Source organism: Salvia hispanica, chromosome 6 (genome assembly GCF_023119035.1).
Source record: "Salvia hispanica cultivar TCC Black 2014 chromosome 6, UniMelb_Shisp_WGS_1.0, whole genome shotgun sequence".
Lineage (NCBI taxonomy): Eukaryota > Viridiplantae > Streptophyta > Magnoliopsida > Lamiales > Lamiaceae > Salvia > Salvia hispanica.
The window spans coordinates 16,811,620-16,838,376 of NC_062970.1; the positions used below are offsets into that span (position 1 = coordinate 16,811,620).

Below are 26,757 nucleotides of genomic sequence, written 5' to 3' on the forward strand. Positions count from 1 at the left end.
AAATGGAAGAATATTTCCAAATTTAAATCTCTTTCTCTTATTTAGTTTAGTGATGCTAAAAATTATTCTTATATCTATAAAAATATATATATAAATGGAAAATTTGAAAATATTTAATTATTCATAAGCACTAAATAGAATATCAACTTACTTTTTGCCTCTAAATAGTTTTGGTAGAACAATAGAAACTAAAGACGGCGATACTTAAACTTTAGGCACGAAAGAACCATAGTAGTAATTTAGTGTTTTTTTCTTGATTGCACATATATTATATTACTACAAGGTAATACTATCATTGTATGTTAGGCTAGAATTTATACAATATGCATTTAATAGACAGTAGCATTTTCCCAATTATTTTCCTCCAAAATAAATAGACACATTGAAAATAACCAAACATAGATTCAAAGAGTTGTGGTAGCATAATAAATCGCAAATAATAATTACCATCAAAGTTAAAGGAAACTGTAATTACGATGGATCCTGTTGAAATCTCAAATGAAACAAACCTCTCTCAACACGTTGCATCAGGCATGTCTTTGTTGAATTTGTTAGGTTGTAACGCTTCTATATTCCATCAATGCAAATAATCTTACACAAAATCAGTACTATATTTAATGATTGTACTAAAAAATTACATAAAATTAATAAATTTTCGCCTCTTATAAGATTCGTCAATTCGAATTCATTCTGATATTGCACTCATCCACTATGGAGATGTATATCCAGCCAACATATATAAATTTATTATTAAAGGATTAAAAATGATTTTCTGTTCCTATTTTAAATACTACAATTAATTTAAAATCTCTCATATATTTTATTTAATTTCTATAATATTTTTTGTAACGGCCAGTCAATTCCTGATAGAGTATGCTTTCCTCACTTTCTTTACCAACCCATTTAGCTCATGATTTTTTTATATTAAAATGTATGGTCTTTGCATTTGCTATACATATTTATCACTATTGTTTCACTCTTGGTTAGACTTATTTTACAGCTCAGGGTTTTGTCGGTGGAGCTCTGTAGCATTTATTTACTAAAATTAAATCCAAGTATTCCCTTTTCTTGTTCCACATTTGATGTTATTGGTGGTTTTATAACTCCAAAAATTCCACCACTTTAAATTCATCTGCAGAATTCAAGCCTGCGGTGCAGCTGCATTTATTACTACTATTTCATGCTTTAATATATTTGCACACAATCAATCATGTATATGCATAATGTGAGTGGTGAGCAAAGTATAAATGCAGAGAAGTGAGATTAGGCATATTTGCAGTTCTAATTCAAGTAAGTATTTGCACCAACACATTATTGCAAGCTATCTAATTCTAGGCTTCGGACATAAATCTCATTTCCAAAAGTTTTGTCTGCATTTTTCTGTCACCTCTATTCACTGCCCATGTGTGATGGTTTTGCCATGTCCAATAATATTTTTCACCATACTGCAAGCATGCACTATCTCTTTCAATTTCTTGATTTTTCTTCTCTGTTATAACTGGAAAATGCAGCTGTCATATTCATATTCCACTTGCTCAGTTGTTAGAGATTTATTCCCTAAGATAACATTTGCTCTTTTTTTCAACAAATTTAACCCACTCAGATGATTTTCTTGTTTCCTGATGCAATGTTGCTAGTATTTTTTTTTCAGAATAGAAGTGAACTTTTCTATATGAAAATATTCAAGACTTTGTGTTTCTTTTAACAGCTTTTGCAGGAAATGGTAGCAATGACAGAATTCAGCATTTAATTTTTCTTTTTTTGGTTTTTTTAGAATTTATGTTCTTGATTAGAGGGAATAATAATGGATCAGAAGACATGGCTATGGAGGAGAAAATCATCTGAGAAGACCATTCTTGCAATTTTAGATGAAGTAAGGCACACTTTTTTTTTTACTTAGACATGCTTCATTACTCATAATTGATTCTACACATGTAATTTACTTAGGCACAAACAGTTTCGATTGAGAAAGAAGTAGATCTCGAGAATTCCTTGAAATTGTTGAATGAGAAGTTGGCTTCTGCTGCTGATGAGTGCTCAGCCAAAGATGAGCTTGTGTTGAGCTACAAAAGAGAGGCTGAGGTTGCTGCAGCAGGTATATATATTCTGCGTTTTTCATTGCTTTCACAGCCTTCGTCTTTGTTGCTTCTGGTGTTGAATGATGTGGTTTTGCACTTGAATCTATCCTACTTCAGACAGGCGTAAGGCGGAGGAAGAAATATGCCGTCTGAGACAAGAGCTCGATGAGGCTCAACAGCAGAGGTCAGCTGCAAATGAGAGATTAGGCCACTTGAACTCGACGTTGAAGAACTGCATGGAGCAGCTCAATCTTGCTCGGCAAGATCAGGAGCAGAGAATGCGTGATGCTGTGATGCAGACATCTGAGGAGTTTGAGAAATCGCACAAGAAACTCGAGGAGAAGCTGTCTGAGACAAGAAAGCGGCTAGCAAGCCTAGATTCTGAGAATTCATGTCTCAACAAGGCTGTAGCTGTGAAAGAGAAAATAATTGAGGATCTCAATAGTATCAAGATTCAGACACAGGCTGAGTTAGAGGCTCTGATGGCGAGATTGGATTCTGTCGAAAAGGAAAATGCTTTTCTGAAATATGAGTATCGGAGTGTTGAGAAGGAACTTGAGCTCAAGAACAAGGAGATAGAATGCAGCCGTCGTTCTGCTGAATCTTCCCTCAAGCAGCATATGGAGAATGTCAAGAAAATCAAGAAGTTGGAAGTGGAATGCCAAAGACTGCGTGGCCTCATACGTAAAGGTCCGACTATGTTGGCACGGGATATGGAGACACAGGGAAGAAAGCAGATCAGTACTCGGAGAAAGGCCACATGTGGGGGTTCACCTCTGCAAGGCCACGGTGATGTATACGGCCTTGACCTTGAAAACACGAGTAAGCAGCTCCGTTTCTTGATTGATCAGGTGCAGGATTTGCAGAAAGAGAACACGGTTTTCAAGGAGTTTTTGGCAAAGAAAGATGAGGAAATCTTCCATCTTAGAAAACTAAAGGATTCTGAGTCTCATGAGAAATCTGAACATAAATTGGTGAAGAATACTGTTGCAGTAGATGAGATCGGTTCGAGGGCTCTTGCATTAGTTTCCGAATGTCAAATGATTGGAGCTTCTGAAATGAGCCTAATGGATGATTTTGTGGAGATGGAGAAACTTGCTATAGTTTCCGTAGAACCCCCATGTGGGGGGTCGTTTGATGTGGAATCGAACAGGCTTGCTCTGGTAGTGCGTGATACCTCTAGCGAAACGGAGCATGATTTAATCAAGGCCAGAGACACATTTTGCAAGAAAATTGATGATGATTGGCTACAGAATGTGACTAACATGATCTTGGAGCAACACAACGCTTCGCAAAGAAGCATTGATGAGCTTCTTGAAGACATCAGGGTGTCTTCGCGCAACATCAGACACCCTGAGGCATCCCAGCAGCTTCCCATCAGTGGATACATCACATGGAAATCGCCACCTTCGTCTCCAAGCCCAGCAGTGTTGAGCATGGACTCCCTTCAACCCGACATGAACAGATCCATCACGAAATTGATAGAGCTTATTGTTGACATGAATTCATCAAAAGTGGACGGGGACTACGAAATTCGTGCTTTCAGATGGAAAAAGAGTGATCTAACTGCAGTCTTGGAAGAATTCATTGACAGTTGCAACAAGCTGCTAAATGGGAAGATCAGTTTTGTGAAATTCACAGTGGATTTGGCATACATTCTTGAATGGGTCATGAACAGTTGTGTCTCGCTTCAAGACCATTCCACCGTGACAGACGAATTCAGAAAGCACCTTGGTGGAGAGGGGCCAGGAACGGCACTGGAGCTCGAGTCCGTGCAGAATCTCATGCTTGAAATGGAGAAGATGCATTCAGCATGCAAAGTAGAGATAAAAGGGTTGAAGAATGAGCTGAGTTTCATCAAATCATCAAGCCAAGTTAGTAGTCCGTTGTTCAGGAGGAAGGGCAACGAGGCACTGCTGCATAAACTAGCGCAGTCACAACAAGGCATTGCAAGCCAGCAAAATGAGATTGAAGCTCTGAAAGGATCAAAGAGGGTGAGCGAGGATCAGCTAGAGAATCTGAAGGTAGTGAATGAAGATCTCGAGACGCAGCTCACTGTCTCAAAAGCCAAACTTCATGAACTTCTCCAGAAATTATCTTGTGCAGAAGTTGAGCTGGATGATAAAAGCCATTGCTGTCAAGAACTAGAAGGAACCTGCCTTGAGCTTCAACTACAACTCGAAAGGTATCTCGTGTTTTCTTGAGTGATCCTAACCTTTTACATAAGATTGTAAATATCTGTGTTTGATTTGTGTATTTGCCATCAGCAGCATTGCAAACAATCCATATGCAGAGAATCATGAAAACCAAGGAGGGCTGCTGCAAACTGTAAGTTTCTTAATTTACTAGCATTTTAAGGTGGTAATGTAGTAGTAGTTACTAATTTTAGCAATGATTAAAACAAATAGTTTGGAATATGGCAGGGGATGGAGATTACTGCAGAAGCATCTGCTAAGTTAGCAGAGTGTGAAGAAGCCATAGTGAAGCTAGGAAAACAGCTAAAGGCCTTAGGTACTTCGGCAAAGGAATTAGACATGAGTGACAGCAGGAAGCAAAATTCGAAGCAACACTCGTCTCTGCGCGAACAGATGATGTTTGAGGACAATGGGCAGGTCAACAACGAGGAGTCCCCTCAGACGAAACAGATCATCAGCACGACAGTGGAGAGTGTGCCGTCTGCATGCAACTACAAGGCCATCTCTTTCCCAGACAGCCAAGTTGCAACACCAGCAACATATCTCAAGTCCGGAGCTCTAGTCATAGTCCCAAGCAAGAGGAAAGGAGGCGGAGGAGTTGGCTTTCTGAGGAAGCTGCTCATTCGGAGGAAGAAAAGTAGCAGCAAGAATACCTCCATTTACTTTGGTAAATGAACTAGAGATGGCAAGGCAAATATTGCAATAAATTTGTGACATCTTGAAATTCCGAGTGGTTTTCTCCAGACTTACGTTTGCTTCTAATGCATGATCTAATGTAGATGTAAAAATACTAATACTGCTACTAATTTCTTTAAGCATTTTACTCGCTTCAGCAAGAATGATCATCACCCCATGATTTATGACAACTAATGTGGATAAAGTCAGCCTGATTAAACCTTTGCTTTTGTGTATCAGTTTCAAAACACGAAATTTTCAAAAATGAAGTTGGATAAATCAAGGCTATGCATTAAGCCTAAGATAATTTATAAGAAAATAACCTGTGGGTTAAGAAAGATCGACATTTCACATTTATATACTACTCGTACTATTAGATTGTTTTACAGCCAAATTCATGACAATTCTATCCAAGAAGTAGATTCGATGCTTCAGATAGAATTAGAAAAACAATAATAATTCGACGTTATCATCTAAGTGAGGCACACAGCACAATTAGCAAGGACAATAAAAGAACTGAAAGAACAATAACTAACAAAACACACATTGGAATGGAACGAAACAACACTCCAAATTAAACCGAAAACGCAGGAACGATTCACTAACATCAAAACTGTGATACAAAAAGAAAACGACGAAGTAATCCAGACACTATCAGCAGCTCAAGTTCAACTTAGTGTGTGGACACATACTAATTCAACGATTAAAAGGAAATGATTACGATTACTAGCAGCATTTCAACGGTAGGATTTCTGAAACCTGGCGCGGGCACCACGACCACCAAACTTCTTCGGCTCGCAGCGCCTGGGATCGGCGACGAGCAGAGTCCTGTCGTATCTACCGAGGATGTCCTTGATCTCCTTCTTCGACTGCTCGTCCACGTACTTCTGGTAGAACGCCACGAGCGCCTTCGCGATGGACTGCCGGATGGCGTAGATCTGCGAGGTGTGACCGCCTCCTTTCACGCGGATGCGCATATCCACTCCGGCGAATCGGTGGCGGCCGAGGAGGAGGATCGGCTCGAACGCCTTGTAACGGAGGATCTCCGGCTCCACCAGCTCGATCGGCTTGCCATTGATTTTGATTAAACCACGGCCGCGCTTGCAGTGTGTGACCGCTACTGCAGTTTTCTTCCTCCCAAAACACTGAACAGATTCGGTTGCGGTCGGTGTAGCCATGACTCTCTCTCTATCTCTCTCCGACTGCTGCTAAAACCCTAACCCTAACGGCGGAGAGAAAGGAGAGAAGTTTCGGAAGGGAAGAAATAAGGTTAATATTTGGGCTGGGCCCTATTTATAGTTGTACTCCCTCCCGTCCTATAATAAATGTCACATTTTCATATTTAATTTATTCCATAAAAGATATAATATTTCTTCTTTTTAAAAAAAATCATTCTCATATCAATTATAAAATTATATTTTCTCTTACCACTTAACATTCAAAATAACATCTTCTAAAATCTCGTACTATTTTTCAAGTATGACATCTACCGGAGAATGTAGTTTTTAGTAGGCTGTCCTTAAACGTGTACACTACTATCATTCACCTTTATTTACAATTTACATTCTTTCAGTTTATTAGACTAAATACTCTATTTCATAATCTATAGTACTCCCTCCATCCACTATTTTGCCACTATTTTTGTATTATGGTTTACATTTATTATCCTCGATAATTTATTTATTTTTTGACAGTTTCGCATTTGAAAATAAATTAACGGAGATGGTCAGAAGTTACAAATCATAGTCCTCTTATAATCATAAATATTTGTAACCTCCATTTTAATCTTATTTATTCTTAAAAAATAGAGGGAACATCTTTTTAGGTTCATGAACTTTGTCAAAGTATCATTTTAGGTCCGTGAACTTTGAAAATACTCTCATTTTAGGTTCGTGAACTTTGAAAATATCATTTGAGGTATTTTGAACTTTTTCCGGACGAAAATACCCTCAAGGCCTTCAAAGGGCAATTTGGACAATTCTTTCGCTACTCATCTTGCGTCAAAGACCAGTCCAACAATTTTTTTAACTACTAGTACTATTTAATTCAGTTACCATCCAAATTGAATTTAAATATAATTAAAATTTGCCGTAAAAAATATGTGTTAGTTTTTCAATTATTAGATGACTAATTATTTAATGATAGTGAATTGGTACTTGATACTTTATTTTATTTTTTCAATCGAAATGCATTTTAATAACTTACTATAGGTGATGTGTGAATTCTACTTAGTTATTTATTTTGAAATTAGATAGCTATTAATTTGGATTGTCATTCGGAGATGAATTTCAAAATGGAGATCAATTAACATCTAAATTGAATTTAAATATAAAACTTTGCTGTTAAAAATTGTTGGATTCTATGTCTCTGACACGAGATGATTGGCGAAAGAATAGTCCAAATTGACCTTTGAAGATTTTAAGGGCATTTTCGTCCAATTTTTTTTTAAATACCTCAAATGATATTAACCCGTAGTTAATGGACCTAAAATGATATTTTTAAAGTTTACGGACCTAAAATGATACTTTGGCAAAGTTCGTTGACTTAAAAAGATGTTCCCTCTAAAAAATATTATTCATTGATTAAGCTTAAAATTTATAAATATCCAAATTCATCCCATAACTTATGAATATTTCAAAATAAAGTCAAAACTCGCCTTTTATATTAGTATAGAAGTATAGATAGTACTCCCTTCATCCAGCAATAGGAATCCTATTTGATTATATCATGAGTTTTAAGAAATATAAAAAAAAAATGAACTGAATAAGTTAGTGGAATATGAGTCTTACTTATATATATTAGACTATTAGTTTTGTAATAAAAAGTTAGTAGAATTAATTGATGGAATGTATGACTACTTACCATTTATAGTAACAAAACTCTTAGCATTTATAGTAAGAAAACTTTTATTGTAGAACGGAGAGAAGTAAGATATAGTAATATATTATGACTATTTTTTCGAAGGGTAATGCTATGTGGCCATAATGTGGCTGGCCATAAATTGCAATTCAGTAAATATAGATATTTTTGGGTATTAATTATTTAATTGACTCATTACTTTTATAAGTTGCTTAAAAATCAAACTTCATTTTGTCCATTTTTTTCTATAACTAAAAATAAAACAACATTTGAATTTATTATAGTAGAATATATTTCTTGACTAGCAAATATACTGTGACATAATACTACAATGTATACACTAATCAGTATATATACAATACTATATCATGAAACGTTACAAAAATCAATAATAATATTTATATCTAGGATCCTATTCAAATGCTTATAGCACCCTAATCCAAAATCAAGACTAAATTCCTACCCTTAGATTTTAAAATGAGTGGATGAGATTAAAGCTCACAAATCTCAATAAATAGTAGGCAAAATATCAACAAAAAGGTAATATCGTCATTATGTTATCATATGATAATTTTCGTGGGTGTTTTTTATATCAACATTGTGTATTATAAATATCAACAATATGACATTAGAATATCAACACAAGGACAAGAAAATATCAACACATTTTTATTGAGATTGAACATGCATAATATTGAGATTTTGCCTACAATATATTGAGATTTTTTGTTGCATTTGTTGATAAAATCTGCTTATCAACATGTACGAAAATTGAAATATAATTTATCAAATTTCATCACCCGAACATCGTGGGAACATATGCAATTGAGATCTCGTTGGAATCCTTATTAAATTATCTTTAATTTGATATATTTTTTGCGAAAAAATAATTTAAATTGAGAGAGTTACGTAAATTTAAAGATTTGAGATGATTTTGAGGAGAGAGAAAGTAGTTAGTTACATATAGGATTTGACATTAATACCCTTTTAATTTAATTAATAATTATTTAAATTAGAATATGACATTAGAATATCAACACAAGACAAGAAAATATCAACACATTTTTATTGAGATTGAACATGCATAATATTGAGATTTTGTCTACAATATATTGAGATTTTTTGTTGCATTTGTTGATAAAATCTGCTTATCAACATGTACGAAAATTGAAATATAATTTATCAAATTTCATCACCCGAACATCGTGGGAACATATGCAATTGAGATCTCGTTGGAATCCTTATTAAATTATCTTTAATTTGATATATTTTTTGCGAAAAAATAATTTAAATTGAGAGAGTTACGTAAATTTAAAGATTTGAGATGATTTTGAGGAGAGAGAAAATAGTTAGTTACATATAGGATTTGACATTAATACCCTTTTAATTTAATTAATAATTATTTAAATTTAAAATATATTACACTTATCATTATATCAACTACAAGATCTTCTAATCTAATGGTTAAAAATTGGTCTCAATTTTGGATTGCTAATTAGTTAGCAATTGATCACCTCCCTCTAAATATATAATATCAAAATATGACATTATTTTTTTAATATTGAAATACTCTTCTTCGAAAAATATTAAAATAATATTTTTATTAATACTAATCACTACAAAAAAACTCTAAATTAGCGGCGAAAATTAGTGGCGGAAAGTGTTTGCCAGTAATAGTGGCGGAATAGTGACGAAATCCGCGAGAAAATTTAGTGGAGGAATTCCCACGGATCAGTGGCGGATTTTAATCCAACCATATCTGCGGCGAATTAATTCCGCCACTAAAAATCATTTTCTCTTTAAAAATTAAATATAGTGGTATATAATATTATAAATTTAAATCTAGTGGCGGATTTTCCACCGCTGCACTAGTGGCGGATTATTTTCCACCAGTGGTTTATGAATCATAATTAAACTAGGGCACACTTAAAGATTTACGATTTTCATTCACAATTCACACTTCACTCTTCCGCTAATTTTCTCCCTGCCGTTGCCGACGCGTCGCCACTCCAGTCCGTCGCGGCTCCAGCTCCGTCGCCGATGTCGCCGCTCCAGCTCCGTCACCGATCCAGATTCGCCGCTCCAGGACAACATCACCGCTACCGTGTAAGTTTAATTTTTTCTTTGGCATTTAAAGAAATTTAAAACGGCAGTGAAGAAATGGAGGGAACAATGAATTCAAGGTGTAAAACGACGCTAGGGAGCCTCTTAATTGGGGTTGTGGTTTTTGAGCAGTAATTTCCCCCACCATTTTTTTTCATCTTTGCAAAACTTCATGGTGCTACGCATATGAATTAGCTTGTAAATGTCTTCTTAGTTCGCTTTGTTCCGTTCATTCCTGCTCTTATATTTCTTAGCTCTCAATTGTAGACAATTGAGAAGATTAAGAAAGTTGCAGAGGAAGGAAACTTCTATGGCGCTCATCAAATGTATAAATCTCTTGGTTCTAGGTAAGATAGTCAAATTTCTACTAGGAAAATAAATAATATGGTTAACAACAAATGTGGCGATGTTCCAGAACTTAGGAAGATAATCTTATGTTTTTGACTTATAGTTATAGCCAATGTCAGGACACTTTCTCCCTAGATAAAACTTAATCTTATTTCTTTCAATTGACTACCTTCATCATACTGGTACTTAGAAGCCTTGGATATTTTTCACTCAGGTGCTTGCCTACAATTAGCAAATGGACAGGTCTGACTTGGATATTAATGAGGAAAAAAATATTCAATCATGAAAAGTAAATCCCCCTAAGTGATAATTATTTGTGCTGAAACCTATTCAGTAGCATAAGAAACTTCTATATGTTAAGTTAAATTTTATCAAGTTTGGAGACCTCAAGCTCCATGCCTTATTATTTTTCAAAATAGAAAAGAAATAATATAATCTTCTTATATTATCTCAAGCTGGAACTTTTGATGAACTATATACTCAATTCAGTTTACATGCAGTGCAGAGCTTGCTGTCTATTTTGTGGAACACCTTGTTAAAGGAAACATCCCTTATGGCGATGACACTCTTGGTCAGTTCCATCTTCTGATTTGCCTTCTATTTTGTATGTGTGTTGATATGTTGGGTCTTTTCTCAACTATTAATAATAACAATCCGTTCCTAATTATTCAATGTTTTGACTATTATCTAGAATTCTAGATGGAAGATCTCTACTTCATTAATTTCTAGCCTTCATAAACATGCCTTCATAAACACATGATTGATGATTATTTACATCGAGAGTTGGCAAGTGAGCTCAATTTAGAACTAATGGAACCATATGTTACAGGCCTTGTTTAGTTTCAACAGCTCAGATGGAAAGCAGAGTTGGAATAAATCTCATCTGATTTATAGACTATCTCTTCGGCCTTTCTAATCTCTCTGGTTAGTCCATCAGCTTCATTGTATGCAGTCAAAACACATGAATAGCTCATCCTACTTTGCTTATATTCCTCGGTGCGATTTCGTTTTATCTTTTAATTTTGAAGTAGAAATCTTCAACCTTATTAGGAAGACATCTCTGGGTTTCTTTGCAGCCCGCTGTTTGCTCAAATACTCTGTTGATATGCCTCTGTATTATACTACTACTATTATATGTTGATTGCTCTCCGTTCATGAAGTTAAGAGTAAGCTTTGAGTATTTGAGATTTTCTATTCTTTCTTGTACTATGTCAACTATTTATACTTTTCCAATCAAATGGTAGAATATCATTTCACTTGCTACTACTCTTTGTCTGATAAAATTAAGTTGCATTTGAAGAGGACAGTTTAGAAAAAATGAACCGAGTGCTCTGCCTAGATTTGTACTCAGTTTTGCTTCGCCGTTTAGGATATATTATTGCTTTGCATAATTAAAATTGTGTTGTGTTTTATTTATGTTGTTGATGGAAGTTTGGTCCTTCCAAATTCAATGAACAGGTAGTTGGTGCTAAGTGGAAAGAGTTGTGTTTGGGGCATTGTCTTGAAGAAACAACATCTGGTATGAAGTTAAAATTAATGGTGCTACTTGGTGGAACAATATCTTTATTATTGTTATAGTTATTGTTAGATGTCTTAATGATAGAAACATTGAAGTTGGCCTCTTCATGTGTTTCTATAGGAAGCATGCTATGTTCTGTTTGTTCCCATTAGTTTTTTGACAAGCTGCATAATAATTCATTTAGAGTGTTTAGGTTGGTTGGAGTTGATCAATTCTTGTGTGCAATTAGTTTTAATTGGCATTCAAAGCTATGGGGATATGTTTATTAGTACTATCTAGTTATGTCTTTCATTGATGGGGCTGATATGTTATGTCTTTCATTGATGGGGATCTGTTTATTAGTAAAAATAATTGTGATTGAAGGGAATAATTGACCTCTTTTGCTGATGCTGCTGCTGCTATGTGTGTGTTTTGTTAGTTTTGTGTTCATTGCTGACTGCGTGCGTCGCTGTGTCTGTGTTCTTAGTTATCATTGCAAATGTTGTTTAATTGTTGATCACTTCTCATAATACTAATAGCATTGGAATTGAAGGTTGTGTTGAAAACTTGAAATCAAAGTTTAATTGTGGATGATTGTTAATGCACAAAGCAAGATCTGATTTGTTTATAGATTAAGAATTCAAGCTTAATGCTAGTAGTGATTAAGCATTTTTGTGAGTCAGGCAAAAAACTTCCAACACTTTGTCTCCATTCTGGTCCATATGATCATCATCTTATAGAGGGATCCTTTGATATGTTTGAGGCTAAATATGATTTTTCGTTGCTCTAGTAATGTAAGAGCTTACCAGATTATCTTTCATGTTGCGCGTGCAGATTCTAGGTTTCAGGTGGCTTTGTGCATACTACAGAGATTAATAGTGCATATAAGTTTGCTCAAAAATTTGCAAAGGAAAGAGACGAAGTTCATGGTACTAGGAAGGAACAAGATGTGTAGATGATAAATCTAACACTAAATTGTTATTTTGTTATTAACCAAATTTTAGAATTTGTACTAATGCTCTATGTACTAATGCTCAATATTATTGAACTTTGGTGTTATGAGTATTTAACGAGTAGTTGTGTATCTATTATTACTTTTACTTTGAATAATCCCATTGATATGTTGAAAAAATTATACTAATAGGGTTGGTAATATTAAAATAAACAAAATCAAAATTTGTACAAAAATATAGTGGCGGATTCATTTTGCCACTATATAGCATCATAAATTACTGGCGGAACAGTGGCGGAAAATTCAGTGACGGTTACTATTCCGCCACTAACAACGGCACCCCAAATCCGCCACTATTTTCAAATTTTAGTGGCGGAACTTCTCTGGCGAAACATATTCCGTGGGTAATCCGTCAGTAAACTGCAGTGGCGGAAAATTTTCCGCCACTGAAATTTTAGCGGCGATATATTGTCGCGGTTCAAATCCGCCACTAACTCATTTACTGGCGGAAATATGAGAATTAGGGGCGGATTTTTCCGCCACTAATAGCGATTTTTTAGGAGTGAATATTTTGTATAAGTTACTTTAATATTATGATTAAATGTATTTTAAATAAAAAATTAGTTAAAATTATAATTTTAGTTATTAATTAAAAGCATTTATCAAATTATGGAAAGATTAAATAATTGTTGCTGCGTAAAAATTTTCATTACTAATGCATGTCTTTAATTACGATAGATTATGTTATTAGAATTAAATAGTACTAGTGTAATTAAAATTGATTAAAATTATAAATTTATTTTTCGTAATTATCATTTGGGATTAATTCAGTTGATGTAACTTCAAACTGACTATAACATAAGTCAACAAAGAATAATAAAATTAAAAAAAGAGAATTTGTATTATAACAATAAGGACTTCCTTGCAATTTTGTAGTAGAAGTTTATTGTGTCACACTTAATAATATTTATTAATATAATGTCTCACACTTATGAAATTATTAATCATATTATTTCTAAAATTTGTTCATATATCAATTTATATACCCCCTCCGTTCCACAAAAGATGTCACACTTTCCTTTTTAGTTTGTCCCACAAAAGATGTCACATTTCCCCTTTTTGGAAAAAGTTTCCTCTCACATGAATATAAAAATTATATTTTCTCTTTCCGTTTAACACACAAAACAAAACCTCCTAAAATCTCGTGACGTCCCACAAGTGTGATATCTTTTGTGCGACGGAGGGAGTAGTGCTTATGATTTTTGAACTTACAAATTTATAACTTATGTGATATTATGGTTTTTGAACTTAGAATCTACAACTATACACCAAAGCTCATTTTTATGTAAAAAAATTTCTTCCAAATTCAAACTCATTTTTGTGTTTTTTTACATAATAACATTAAATATGGAGCCACTACGAAAAATTGTGACACATATACTCAAAAATTGTGTAGATGGTTGAAATAAAATCACTTTTTGATGTGAATATACGCAAAAACGGGTTTGAGTTTGGTGTAAATAGTTAGAGACGCATTTATAAATTTTATTTTTCAAGTTGTGTATCTTTTGTTTAATAAATGAATATATATATTAATAAAATAAATTTTATTATATTATTTAATTTTTATATAAATTATTGAAAGTCTTGTGAGAGTGAGGATTTTAATATATTTTAGATTTAATTATTGATTTTATGCACCATAAGACGTTATGGTATAGCATACTCATGAATCATGTTGACAAATTATTAATATTATATACTACTAGTATGTGTTTTCGTTAAAATTAAATTATTTCACTATAATTAAACAATAAATTAATTTGTAGTATAAGTGAAATTGATTTTTTTAAAGTAGTGATTTAGAAATATAATGTCTATGCCATAATGACCTTATGTAATTTTTTTCTAAGTATAATTTACATTGTGCCTAATTTATCCTAACATTATAGTATTGAATAGATATATGTCTAATTAAGGAAAATTAAACCAAACTAATTATTGTTATCAAATGCATATTTATTAATTGGAGACAAACTTAATCATGCATTAAAGCAATGGATTTAAATTTTTTGAACGGATTTAAGAAACATTCTTGTCATGTAAATTTAAGACTATTAGTTTTATAAAAATCATTAATATAGTTTACGAATCAACACAGTACTATTAATTAACAAAATAATACTCCATCCGTTCCGCTTTAGCAAATCTATTGACTTTTCTGCTTTCTTTTTGTAAAAATGATAAAAAATAGTTAAAGAGGAGAAATGGTAAATTAAGAAAAACAATATATAGAGAAGAGTCTTATCTACATTATTGTCTCTCTTACTTTACCATTTCTCCACTTTAACTATTTTTTATCATTTTTACAAAAAGAGGGCAGAAAATCAATGGGACTGCTAAAGCGGGACGGGGGGAGTAACCAAATAATTATATTTAATTGTGAAAATTTTGATTACTTAAATAGCATTATATGTTTTTTAAATAAATTTTCATTCAATCATTCTATAGTTTAATTTTAGTTTTTTCTTCGTCTTTTGTGCCATTCTTTCCTACATTAACTTTTTTTCATTGAATTTTATGAAACATTTATTTAATAGTATATGAAAAAATATATAAAAATATAAATATTTTTCTTATTCAGATTTGAATTGTATGATAAAATAAACGTTTATCTCTTTTAATTTTTGTGTTGCTTTCCTTAGCTATTATTAAATATAGTATATTTTATTTTAATTGAGATAGGAACTCTAATATATTTTATATAAAGAAAAAGAAAAGAAATAATATAAATATATACTTTTAAAATACTTATTAAACAGCTGAGTTAAGAATATCAATTATTTTTTATTGAGATTCGAATGTAGTTTTTCAAAATTTAAAATCAAATAAATTATTATTTAATATGAAAATAATTGAATGAATCCACTTTTCTAATTTTAGATTGTTTTAATATATCACATGCCAACAAATTGATTAAGAAAAATATAAAAGAATCATAAACTATCCGAGCATGTTATGATTTCATATCCAAGTACCATTTAATTGAATTCTATGAGAGTACATTAGTCTTTAAAAAATTGCTACTCTATATGCATAAATTTCATCAATTTAGCATTAAGTACATAGAATTTTAATAATTTTTTAATATTATAGCAGGCCTAATGTGGCCATTTAGCACCGTACTCTTTTCCGAATTCTATCCAGGACTATCGCTTTGGAGTCTGGACCAATCAATACCCAGTTAATATTTGGACTGACATGCAAAATACACGGAAAAAGATAAACTTCTTTTAAAGACCAAAACTATAATGGCTAAAGGTTGGAATTCTTAATTCTTAAAATAAATTAAAATTTGCGCTGTATTGTATTTCAAGAGAGAACCTGAAAAATAGTTTGAATTTTGAAAGTATTTCGAATTTGTAATGGTAGACAGACATGGAAACTAAGCCATGAATACTGTAATTAATTTAAAAAATGTCATAATTAAGGCCATTATACCGTGTTAATGGCGCATAAACGGTAAAGAACATTCTTACCAAAGTTTTTCTCTATAATCATTACTCCTTCCGTCCGCGAATAGGAGTCCCGGTTGGCCATTTTCATCCGTCCGCCATTAGAAGTCCCGGTTAGACATTTTATCTTGGGAGTATAAAAAATGACCCCACTTTTCCCTTAATTTAGAAGCTGCAATTAATTTTAATCCACTTTGATTGCAAATAATAATATAAATGGGTCTCACATTCCACTATCACACACTTAAATTATTACACTCAAATTTTTCTTAAAACCCGCACCCAACTCAACTGGGACTCCTATTCGCGGACGGAGGGAGTACAATTTTATCTTCAATAAGGTGTATACCCCGAATAAAAATTTTGGAAAGCTACAATAATGTGTATTGCCCAAAAAAGCTGAATTGATATTAAAAAAAAATTAAAATGACAACTTGAGGTTCTTTCCAAATTTGAAATTAAATTGGTTTGACAAACATGAGAGAAGAGCCTTTCACATTAGAATGTAACTTAGGCTTTCGGTTAGTCACAACTACCATCATGGCTTAATTTATATTTATCATGTGTGAAAGAGTTTTATTCATCGATACAATTTATAGTTGATTTCATTTAATGGAGTATCATTTTTGTTGTAATTTCCGTTACGTTTTATTTTTTCCATTTGTTTCGATTGTACTCCCTCCGTCCCAATAAATACAACATTTGGTTTTGCGGTACGAGATTTTATGTAGTATTGTTTTGTGAGTTAATAAATAGAGAGTAAAGTAAGAGAGAAGAAAGAATAGAGATAATGTTGCTTCGAAAATGTTTTATTTTTATTGAGACAACCCAAAAAGAAAAATGTTGCATTTTTAATGGGACGGAGGAAGTAATTGATATCCATATTTCTTAATATAAGCACCATTCCATTAAAAATAAAATCAATATCTCATATTTCGGGGGCATATAATAAATTTAGATTTGTTCACATCTCACCAGCGTGAGCCACAAATCTAACATTTTCACTTTGTAAAATGGTACTCACAAAAAAGAAAATCGAAAAAGATAAAAAAAAGATAGTAGATTGAATGCCGCAACATGAACAAATTTTGTGATGAGATCAGGTGAGGCGGCGGCACAGGGTAATCCCATCGCCAACTGGCAGCTGGCAAATCTCGATCCTTGGATCAGCAGCGAGAGCCTTGTTGAGCTCCAGCACGAAGTCCCTGTAGTACCTAATATACTTCCTCAATGGCGCATCCGGTGGGGCCACCACAGACCCGTTCCACAGCGTGTTGTCGTACCCGATCACACCACCAACCTTAACTAAGTCAATCAGCCTCTTGTGGTAGTTTAGGTAATTATCTTTGTCAGCATCCACAAATATGAAGTCAAATGACCCATGGTACTTCCCCTGCCCATTGCAATTTTCCAAATTCGGCCGTCAATTTTATTTTCTTCCATAAAAGAAAAGATGGTTTATACGATTAAAAAAATCTTACATCTTCAATCATTTGATCAAGAACAGGCAAAGCAGGGCCTTCTTTGAAGTCAATTTTGTGGGCAACTCCAGCTTTCTCAATTACTGGCAGACCCAATTCGTAATTCTCCTTGTTGATGTCCATTGCCAATATCTGAACACAAAATTCGCTTGCTATGAATAAAAAATAATAAAATACTAGTAGAGACTCGAACCCACGATCTATTAGTTGGTTACCTTGCCGTCGTCGGGGAGGGCGAGGGCGGTAGCCAAGAGAGAGTAGCCGGTGTAAACTCCAATCTCCATGGTGTTTTTGGCATTGATAAGCTTCAAAAGCATGTTTAAGAATTGGCCCTCATCCGCAGATGTCGTCATTAAATTCCTATTTCAATTCACTACAATTTTAGTAAAAATTAAATAAATGGAGTAGAGTGCTAATATTGTCCATAACTAACCATGGATGTTTGGCAGTTATTTCTCTGAGCTCTTTCATGGGCTCTGGCTCTCTTGGATACACACTGGTTTCAAGAATGTACTGCAAAATTAACCCTTATCAATCAATCAATCAATCAATCAATTTTTATTACTAGTAAAATAAAACTGGAAATGGATGATATTGATATGCATACCTGGTAGAGGGCATCACTTTGCAAAAGGCTCTTGTGGCCAACCTCCTGATGCTGGCCGCCGGCATGGTTTTCTGTTGCAGCAGAAGCAGTTTGCGCCATCTTTCTCTCTCTTTTTCTTATTGTTTTGGGAAAGGGGCCTGGTTTTGAAGGCGGGGAAATGGAGGTTTATTTATAATAAGTGGTAGGTGGGTGCTTTGGGCCGGGCCGGGCTGTGGTTGGTGAATCCCTGAGTGGGACCCAACTGAAGTTGTTGAGTGGGGTCACCAAAATTAGACATGTTTTGCTACTCTGGTTCACGTGTCAAGATGAGCGGTCAGGATTTGGTGTGTGAGTATGGAAGGTGCTAATTTGGTGCGGTGGGTGCTTTGGAAAGTATCCACCTTATGATTTGTTTATCTATATCTTTTGAAATGATATACTCCTCGTCCGTGAATAGGAGACCCATTTCTTCATTTATTTTAGTCTGTCTGCGAATAAGAATCTCGGTTCACCTTTATTCTAAATGATGATGGGGTTTCATTTTCCACTAACTCATTCCACTAATATTTCATTTAAAACTAACATATACAAGTGGAGGGGAGTGTTATATTGCTAACTCATAACTTAATTGCTAACTATAACTAAATAATAACCATTAGATATTCAAATTAAGGGCTTAGATCATTAATCTCTAAATGTCAATACGATCAATCCAAACACGTCAATAAGGCCATATGATTAATTCCAAAAAATATCAATATGGGTGTTAATGTCAATTAACTACATGTTTAGTATAACTCACTTTTAAAAGAAATCCCAAAACTTTAAATTCATGTAACATATATCAAATTAAAGATAATTTCATAAGGATTCCAACAATATCATACATGCATATGTTCCGACGTCAAAATTTGAAAATATTTTGAAAATTTTTAATCTTTTTGTACAGGCTGAAATGTCAACATACTATATAAAATATGTCAATATAATACATGTAGAATGTTAATACAAACAATGTGTTAACATTCTTAAAGCATTGTGTTGACATTCTCAAAGTATTGAGTTGATATTTTCGGAACACTATATTGACATTTTCATCCAAAACCCTAATTTGGAGTTTTTTTATCTTTTTCGATTTAATTAATAAAAACGAAAATTACACATGGCAAATTGTAGACCACACATTTTCTAAAATCCTATGACCTTAAATTAGTTGTAGTTAGCAATTAAATGATGAGTTAGCAATTGATCACTTCCCTACAAGTGGTACTCTTATTCCACTAACTTTTTTCATCCACTTTTCTTAACATTTCTTAAAACTCGTGCCGCCCATAAATAGAACTCTAAATGGTAGACGGAGGGAGTAAGAATTAATTCGTGGTAATATAAATGAAATAAAGAGAAAGATAATTAAAATAGGGAGACTTATATTATTATTAAATGTTTATTAAATTGTAATAGTAGGCTATAATGATATAAGTTGTAAATAAATTATATATATATTAATGAGTTGAGAAATTTTTATAAATGAAAGTGCATATATTTTTAAAATTTTATTATTGTAATTTGTTTTTTCTTATATAAAAATATATACTACTATACAACTGAAAATGTACTTAAATAAAAAACCATGATTATAATTTAGTTTTTCTATTTTTTAGTGCATTTAAGTGGTTATATGCTTACTTAATAATTTAGTAAGATAATAAAATTAAATTATAACTATATTTTCGTTGAAAAATGATATGCTGCATACCTTATGTGAGCTTTTTATGTAAGCACCACTCTCGTTTAATGTACATTTAACATTGTTCGTTTTGATTTTATATTTAGTTTGAGTCTAATACGTTAAAAAATGATATTGAAAAGTTTGATTTCACAAAATTCATAAAAATTATAGTTTGGTTTGCTATTTTATTAATATATTTAAAATTATAGAGAAAACAAGCAAATCAAGTTTTAAATAAGTGGTGCTCACATAAGATATGTAGCATATTATTTCTCTTTAAGTATGTAATTATAGGGATATACTAATATGCTAACTAATTTTAAAGTGCTAACGTACATCCAATCACGTGCTGCCACGTGACACGAAAAATGCAATATTGTAAACACAAAAATGCAATATATATTTGTAGAAGTGATAGATGAATTTTGGCAGATTGCATTTTAGTTATAGGCAGATTGCATTTTTTATTATTGAGTTTTGCATTTTAGATATTAACTTTTTAAATTGCATTTTATACATAGACGGATTGCAATTTTATTTTGCATCGTAGACAATTTATGTTAAAATGCAAATTTTAACAATATAAAATGTAATTTGCCTAAAACTAAAATGCAATATGCAGAAATGCATGTACAACTTCACAAATGTGTATTACATTTTGTGTTTACAATATTGCATTTTTCGTGCCACATGGCGACACATAATTGGATGTATGTTAGCATTTTAATTAAGGATGCATCCTAGTGCCCCCTGTAATTATATTTATATATAAGAGGAAAAAAATTATTGGCAATTTTCATATTTTAAAATTATGCAATATTTCATAAAAGTGATTTATGAATATTTTCTAAAAATAAATTAGTTGGTATGTCTAGTTAATGTGAATCATTTATATTTTTATTTGTCAAAGATTAATTAATTTGGCACATCCCCTCTTAATATCACTTTGGTACGGAGGTCCACTTAATATGTTATATGTTCTCTCGTTTTAGATATTTTTGATAAATAATCATAAAGATATACTCTATTTCATGAAACTGTCATATTGTCGGTCTTCTAGTGGAGAGAACATAAAACATCAAATTATAATTAAATTTAAATGTCTAAATCTGTCCCACTTAACTCTTAAGTATGAATAATTTTTCAACGGCATAAAAATCGCCAAAAACGGACAAACAAGAGAAGAGGTAGGATCAATAGATTTTTTCTTTTTCAATTAGTGAATCAAAACAACTCAATTTAAGCATGTTATTTATTTTCAAGTTTTCAAAATGTTAACAGAGGAGAGAAACAAATAGTTGAGCTGTAAAATTTCGCCAATTTAAATAAATTTACAATTGACTTGCTGGCAATTTAATCAAAATATAGAGTAAATTGAAATCAATTGTTATTGGTTGGCCCAAAACAGTTCCACCACATTACCGACTAATCGTGGGAACTTCAACAAGAACAAAGGTGGGTAAAATTAGAATAAAATCGAGAGTGGGCATCAATCATCACTATCCATTACCAACAACCCCATGGATGAATTAGTCGTTATCATATTTTATTTTTATTTTTATTTTATTTGAGATTAAAGTTTGCTTTGTCTTTTTTTTAATGGGAGATTCTATACAGCATCCTACCAATATTCGAATAATTCATGTGTGAATGAGCTAATACATTTGTTAAACTATCACCATTTTACATGGTACCAAACCATTGTTAAGATATACTAATAGGCAAAATGCATTATTTACAGTGTCTATGGTTTTTTATGTCACAGGAGTATCTAATATGAGCGGTTTTAATGAAAATCGTATTTAAGTTGACAATGACAAATGTGCATAAACATAAATAAGAGATGATTGTGTCAGATCAAGTATATACCCTTTTGATTAATAAGAATGATAATTATTGAGTTATCAAAACGCATAAATATATTCCGTATCATACAAATATGTTTGCTACAGAAAATAATTAGGTGAAAAACGATTTTAGAATAACTAAAATATATAAATATAAAAATGAATTGATTTTGATTAACTAATAAAATAAAAAAAGCAATATAAGTAAATGTTCAGATTATACTTATAAAATATTTTAAATATTCATTTAGGTACCCATAGAATAATATGCAATATGAATCACAAAAATCAAGAATTTTAGGATAAATTAGACATAACATATAGTAGTACTATAAAAAATATATTCAACTCATGAATAAATAAAAAAATAATATAAGTAATATATTAAAAGTATAGATCTCATACAATTTGAAGGGTTCCTTTTGGTGCACACCTTTGCATCCACTTAGTTCGTTTTGATACAGACTTTGTATGATTGTATCCATATCTTGTACTACTTCTATATGATTACACTAAGGGGATTACTAGATCACTAGGGTATTTTTTTGGCTTGATTCTGATGGATCATAATAGGCTTTTGGTTGCATCCTCTCGCACCCCTAAATCTACCATTGGAAATGAACAAATAAATATATGGTTCTTACCAAGGGCGAAGTCAGGAATTCATATGAGAAGAGGTAAATATATGCATAGACAAATTTTAAGAATTGAGGAGGAGCTAGTGAAAAATTTAAATTTTTATACTAGCAAGTTATACATGCATATATACGTAGGGAAATATGAGAAGGCCAAATGCCCCTCCTAGCATAATGTTGGATCCGCCTATAGTTCTTACATTCTCACATGCTCACAATATATATATATATATATATATATATATATATATATATATATATATATATATATATATATATGGTCTTGTTAGGTTGAGATTATTTAGCTAAATTGATAAATGAGATGCAATATGGGCCACTAATCCACAAGATTAATAAAATGTCAACAAATACCACATTATGTCAACAAGGGGGTATAATTGTCTTTTCATTAAATTGTGTTTGAAATCATTTTCTAAAATTCTCTCTAAAACTCTAGCCGCAAAGTCTTCAAATTTTCAACATTCAGATCTTCAAATCTTCAACATTCATATCTTCAAATCTTCAAGTCTTCAACATTCAAATCTTCAAATCTTCAACATTCATATCTTCAAATTTTCAAATCTTCAACATTCTTCAAATCTCTACAACATTCAAATCTTCAAATCTTCAACATTCAAATCTTCAAATCTTCAACATTCTTCAAATCTTCAAATCTTCGAATCTTCAAATCTTCAACCTTCAAATCTTCAACATTCAAATCTTCAAATCTTCAACATTCAAATCTTCAAATCTTCAAATATTCAAATCTTCTACATTCAAATCTTCAAATATTCAACATTCAATAAAATAACACTTATAATTTACATATCATCAATACCGAGAATATCGAATGTCAACAACTCGTATTAAAATGTCAACAACTAAAAAATAACACTTATAATTCACATATCAATATCGAGAATATCGAATGTCAACAACTAGTATTAAAATGTCAACAACGAACAAATAACACTTATAATTCACATATCAATAGCCAGAATATCGAATGTCAACAACTCGTATTAAAATGTCAACAACTAAATAATAACACTTATAATTCACATATCAATAGTGAGATTATTGAATGTCAACAAGGGGGTATTATCATCAATAGACTGCACATCAAATGTCAATAGCCTGCATCAAATGTAAACAACTTATAGTTGACATTATAAGTGTGTAGTTGACATAAATTATATATGTAGTTGGCATGGATTATATACATAGTTGACATTATAAGTGTGTAGTTGACATGAATTGCATACGTAGTTGACATTATATGTGTGTAGTTGACATAAATTATATATGTAGTTGACATGGATTGTACACATAGTTGACATTATATGTGTGTAGTTGACATGAATTGTATATGTCAACGAGCTATATAATTAATGTCAATAGCAAAGTTTTACTTATATTTAATGTCAACAACAAATATTTTCATGTCAATTGCTTATATAATTAATGTCAACAACGTTTTACGTATAATTTATGTCAACATCAAACATTTTCATGTCAACGACATCTATAATTTATGTCAACACCAAACATTTTCATGTCAACGACTTATATAATTCATGTCAACAACAAACATTTTCATATCAAATACTTATATAATCAACCATCATCTATGTTCAAACCTATTTTCCCAGCAAACTACTGCTCATTTTCAGTTCTCATTATCCTAAAACAATCACAAAGTCCTAAACATTGAAATTCATCAATTAAGCAACAGAGATCTATGTTGAGGGGATTAAATGACAAATTAAGCAACAGAGATCAATGTTGAGGGGATTAAATGGCAAAATAGCATATGAGAAATTCATCAATTGAGCTGTGAGAACTAAAAACACAATCACATATTCTACAAGTTAATACAAAAAAACAGCAAATCGAAAGTAATCAAAATTGGCATAATTTAATTTGAATCAAATGTTTATCCAACAAATTGAAACAAAAAAAGGTTTCGTCCCTAGCTATCAATATCATCACTACCAAATCCAAACAATTTCCCCAAACCAGAGAACAAATTACCAGAATCCGAAAAATCACTCATTCCAGCAACGTAGTCGTCCACCAATTCCTTGACAGACCTCGCCGACAACGGATGAAAATGCGCGCTCCACTCCGCCACAAAACCCCTAACCAAAACCAATTTCTCATCGCTGTCCATCCTACGCCACTTGCTGCTGAAATCCTCCAATTTCAATCCGGTGAAATTGGAGATCTCGGCGAATAGGAGCTCCTTGCTTTTTCTGAAGGCATCTTCTCGCTGACGCATTTCTGGATCGATTCGGATGGGAAAAAGCATAGATCTGTGCCTATAAACTCAATAGAGAGGCCGATCTCGATTCACGACTTCGCGGTGACGGAGAAGTACGTCGTGATACCGGATATGCAGATCGTTGTGGATCCATGGCTGATTTTGAGAGGGAGGTCGCCGGTGGGGGTGGATTGGAGCGGCGGGGTTTAATATGCTGCACTGTGTGAATGCGTGGGATGAAGACGGCGGCGAGACGGTGTGGTTGGTGGCGACGAATATGGCGGCGGTGGATCGGTTTGATTCGCTAGCCAGAGAAGCTTCGGCGGGGATAAACAGGACTGACGGATCTGGGAGGGATTCTCCTCTCTTTCCATTAAAACATGAAATTACAATTATGCCCTCTCATAATTAATTAATCTTAAAATAAATTTCATGTGGCAAAATCTGGACCACTCATTTAATAAAAATGAGTGGCTAATATTGCATCTCATTTCTCAATTAGCCTAATAAATCTCATTTGATCACAACCCTATATATATATATATAAGATTTTGTTAGATTGAGATTTTTGAACCAAATTGAGAATTGAGATGCAATCTCAGCCACTCATCCAAAATATTTATGAAATATCAACATGTAGTTTATATCAACTAGGGGGTATTATCGTCAATAGCCTGCACATCAAATGTCAACAACTTTATTCAATAAACACTTTTATTTATTTTTATTTTTTAATTTTTTTTAATTTTTAAAATTTTCTTAATTTTTTTTTAATTTTTTTTGTCAACTACTTATAAAATTCATGTCAACTACACATCAAATGTCAACAACTTCATATGTGTGTAGTTGACATGAATTGTATATGTAGTTGACATGGATTGTAAACATAGTTGACATTATATGTGTGAAGTGAAGGAACTGGCAGCGAAAGCGTTCGTTTTCATAATTAATAACTAATCGAACAAATAAATCACATAATAATAAGATCTATTTAGCAGATTATTTAGACAAATTCTATTCGCGTAATTCTCACATGTATCATGCTCATAACTTGAATTGATCATGCTTTAAGTATAATTGAAACCTAAAACATGCTTTTCTACGGAGCAGAAATAATACCTTATTAATTCTCCAAAGAATTGATGATGGCTAGCGACTTCTCCACGTGACGCTTTGAATACTAGACCACGGATCTTCTCTCTGATTCCCGAACTGTACTCCAATATCAGTGTGGGTTGATCTCACCGGAATATTAGGACTTAAATAAAGAAGACACAATTCTACTCCACGGAGGAGAGGAAAAATCATCCAACTCCAATAGTGGGTGGGAGGGGGGGATAAGGTTAATTTCATGCATCGGTTATGTGGTGAAAAACACTTTATTTTCTGGGTCTAACGCAGTTTTTAAGCCAGGTGTATGAAGGAGACGCTAGATCCAGGAAGAGCTGGAGGCAATGGACTAGCGAAGGAAACGAAGGAAAGTGAGCAGAGTTGAAGAGAAAAAAATGGCTGGACGAAGGGAGTCAATAGCTGAGGGCAACAAAGACTATTCATACCTCGCTGGACCCACTTCAACGCCTATAAATAAAGGAGCATGCAACACACACCATATACATGATTTTGGCTCTTAGCTCACACACTCACACACACACTTGGGAAAAATGGGAATTCTGGGGTAGTTAAGGGTTTCTAGGGGTTCATCTTCGGCGAAAGTTAGTCGTAACACCGTCCTCACGGAGGGCGAAGAAACAATCTGTTTACATTCAGCTTTTCGTACTTTTATTCCGTCGAACTTCATCGTTTTGGAAGTCGATTTGGTTGCTGGCTACTTATCGGTTATCTATGCATTTAGTTTATGTCATGTTGGTGTTTATCTTGTGTTGATTTACGTTGATTCTGTGTTTTTGAGGTTTAATTTCGGAAGTTGAATGTTATTCTCTGTTTTGGATAATTCTGTGCTTGATCTGGGAAATAGGTTGTGGATCTGTGTTGT

The 26,757-nt window shown here is 32.8% G+C and overlaps 4 protein-coding genes and 1 long non-coding RNA gene across 10 annotated transcripts; 2 read left to right on the plus strand and 3 right to left on the minus strand.

The window, feature by feature from the left end:
- The first annotated feature begins 1,127 nt into the window (after positions 1-1,127).
- Positions 1,128-5,133, plus strand: LOC125196016 (filament-like plant protein 7). 3 transcript variants are annotated; one of them, XM_048094363.1, is made up of 6 exons: positions 1,128-1,290; positions 1,709-1,873; positions 1,948-2,095; positions 2,196-4,263; positions 4,346-4,406; positions 4,502-5,133. In XM_048094363.1, exons 2-6 carry the CDS (start codon positions 1,805-1,807, stop codon positions 4,946-4,948), a joined length of 2,793 nt encoding a protein of 930 aa, XP_047950320.1. In that variant the 5' UTR covers positions 1,128-1,290; positions 1,709-1,804; the 3' UTR covers positions 4,949-5,133. The 3 variants fall into 3 exon arrangements, with proteins under 3 accessions (XP_047950320.1, XP_047950319.1, XP_047950321.1); XM_048094362.1 differs by having other exon boundaries at positions 1,775-1,873; XM_048094364.1 differs by having other exon boundaries at positions 1,775-1,873; positions 4,349-4,406.
- Positions 5,134-5,522: 389 nt separating this feature from the next.
- LOC125196020 (40S ribosomal protein S16) lies at positions 5,523-6,215 on the minus strand. The gene has a single exon (XM_048094367.1). The coding sequence runs from the start codon at positions 6,124-6,126 to the stop codon at positions 5,686-5,688; it is 441 nt and encodes a 146-aa protein (XP_047950324.1). The 5' UTR covers positions 6,127-6,215; the 3' UTR covers positions 5,523-5,685.
- Positions 6,216-9,722: 3,507 nt separating this feature from the next.
- On the plus strand, positions 9,723-12,826 carry LOC125196021. Of its 4 annotated transcripts, none has more exons than XR_007171819.1 (6): positions 9,723-9,913; positions 10,178-10,257; positions 10,748-10,829; positions 11,088-11,182; positions 11,717-11,777; positions 12,591-12,826. It is a non-coding gene; the product is annotated as an uncharacterized LOC125196021 (long non-coding RNA). The 4 variants fall into 4 exon arrangements; XR_007171817.1 differs by having other exon boundaries at positions 9,725-9,913; positions 10,759-10,829; XR_007171816.1 differs by having other exon boundaries at positions 9,726-9,913; positions 10,764-10,829.
- Positions 12,827-17,131: 4,305 nt separating this feature from the next.
- LOC125196018 (caffeoyl-CoA O-methyltransferase) lies at positions 17,132-18,441 on the minus strand. The gene is made up of 5 exons (XM_048094366.1): positions 18,312-18,441; positions 18,138-18,217; positions 17,920-18,064; positions 17,705-17,836; positions 17,132-17,616 (listed from the first exon to the last, which is right to left on the minus strand). Exons 1-5 carry the CDS (start codon positions 18,408-18,410, stop codon positions 17,323-17,325), a joined length of 750 nt encoding a protein of 249 aa, XP_047950323.1. The 5' UTR covers positions 18,411-18,441; the 3' UTR covers positions 17,132-17,322.
- Positions 18,442-24,473: 6,032 nt separating this feature from the next.
- Positions 24,474-24,782, minus strand: LOC125194808. Its single transcript, XM_048093029.1, has one exon. The coding sequence runs from the start codon at positions 24,780-24,782 to the stop codon at positions 24,474-24,476; it is 309 nt and encodes a 102-aa protein (XP_047948986.1).
- Between the last annotated feature and the right edge of the window lie 1,975 nt (positions 24,783-26,757).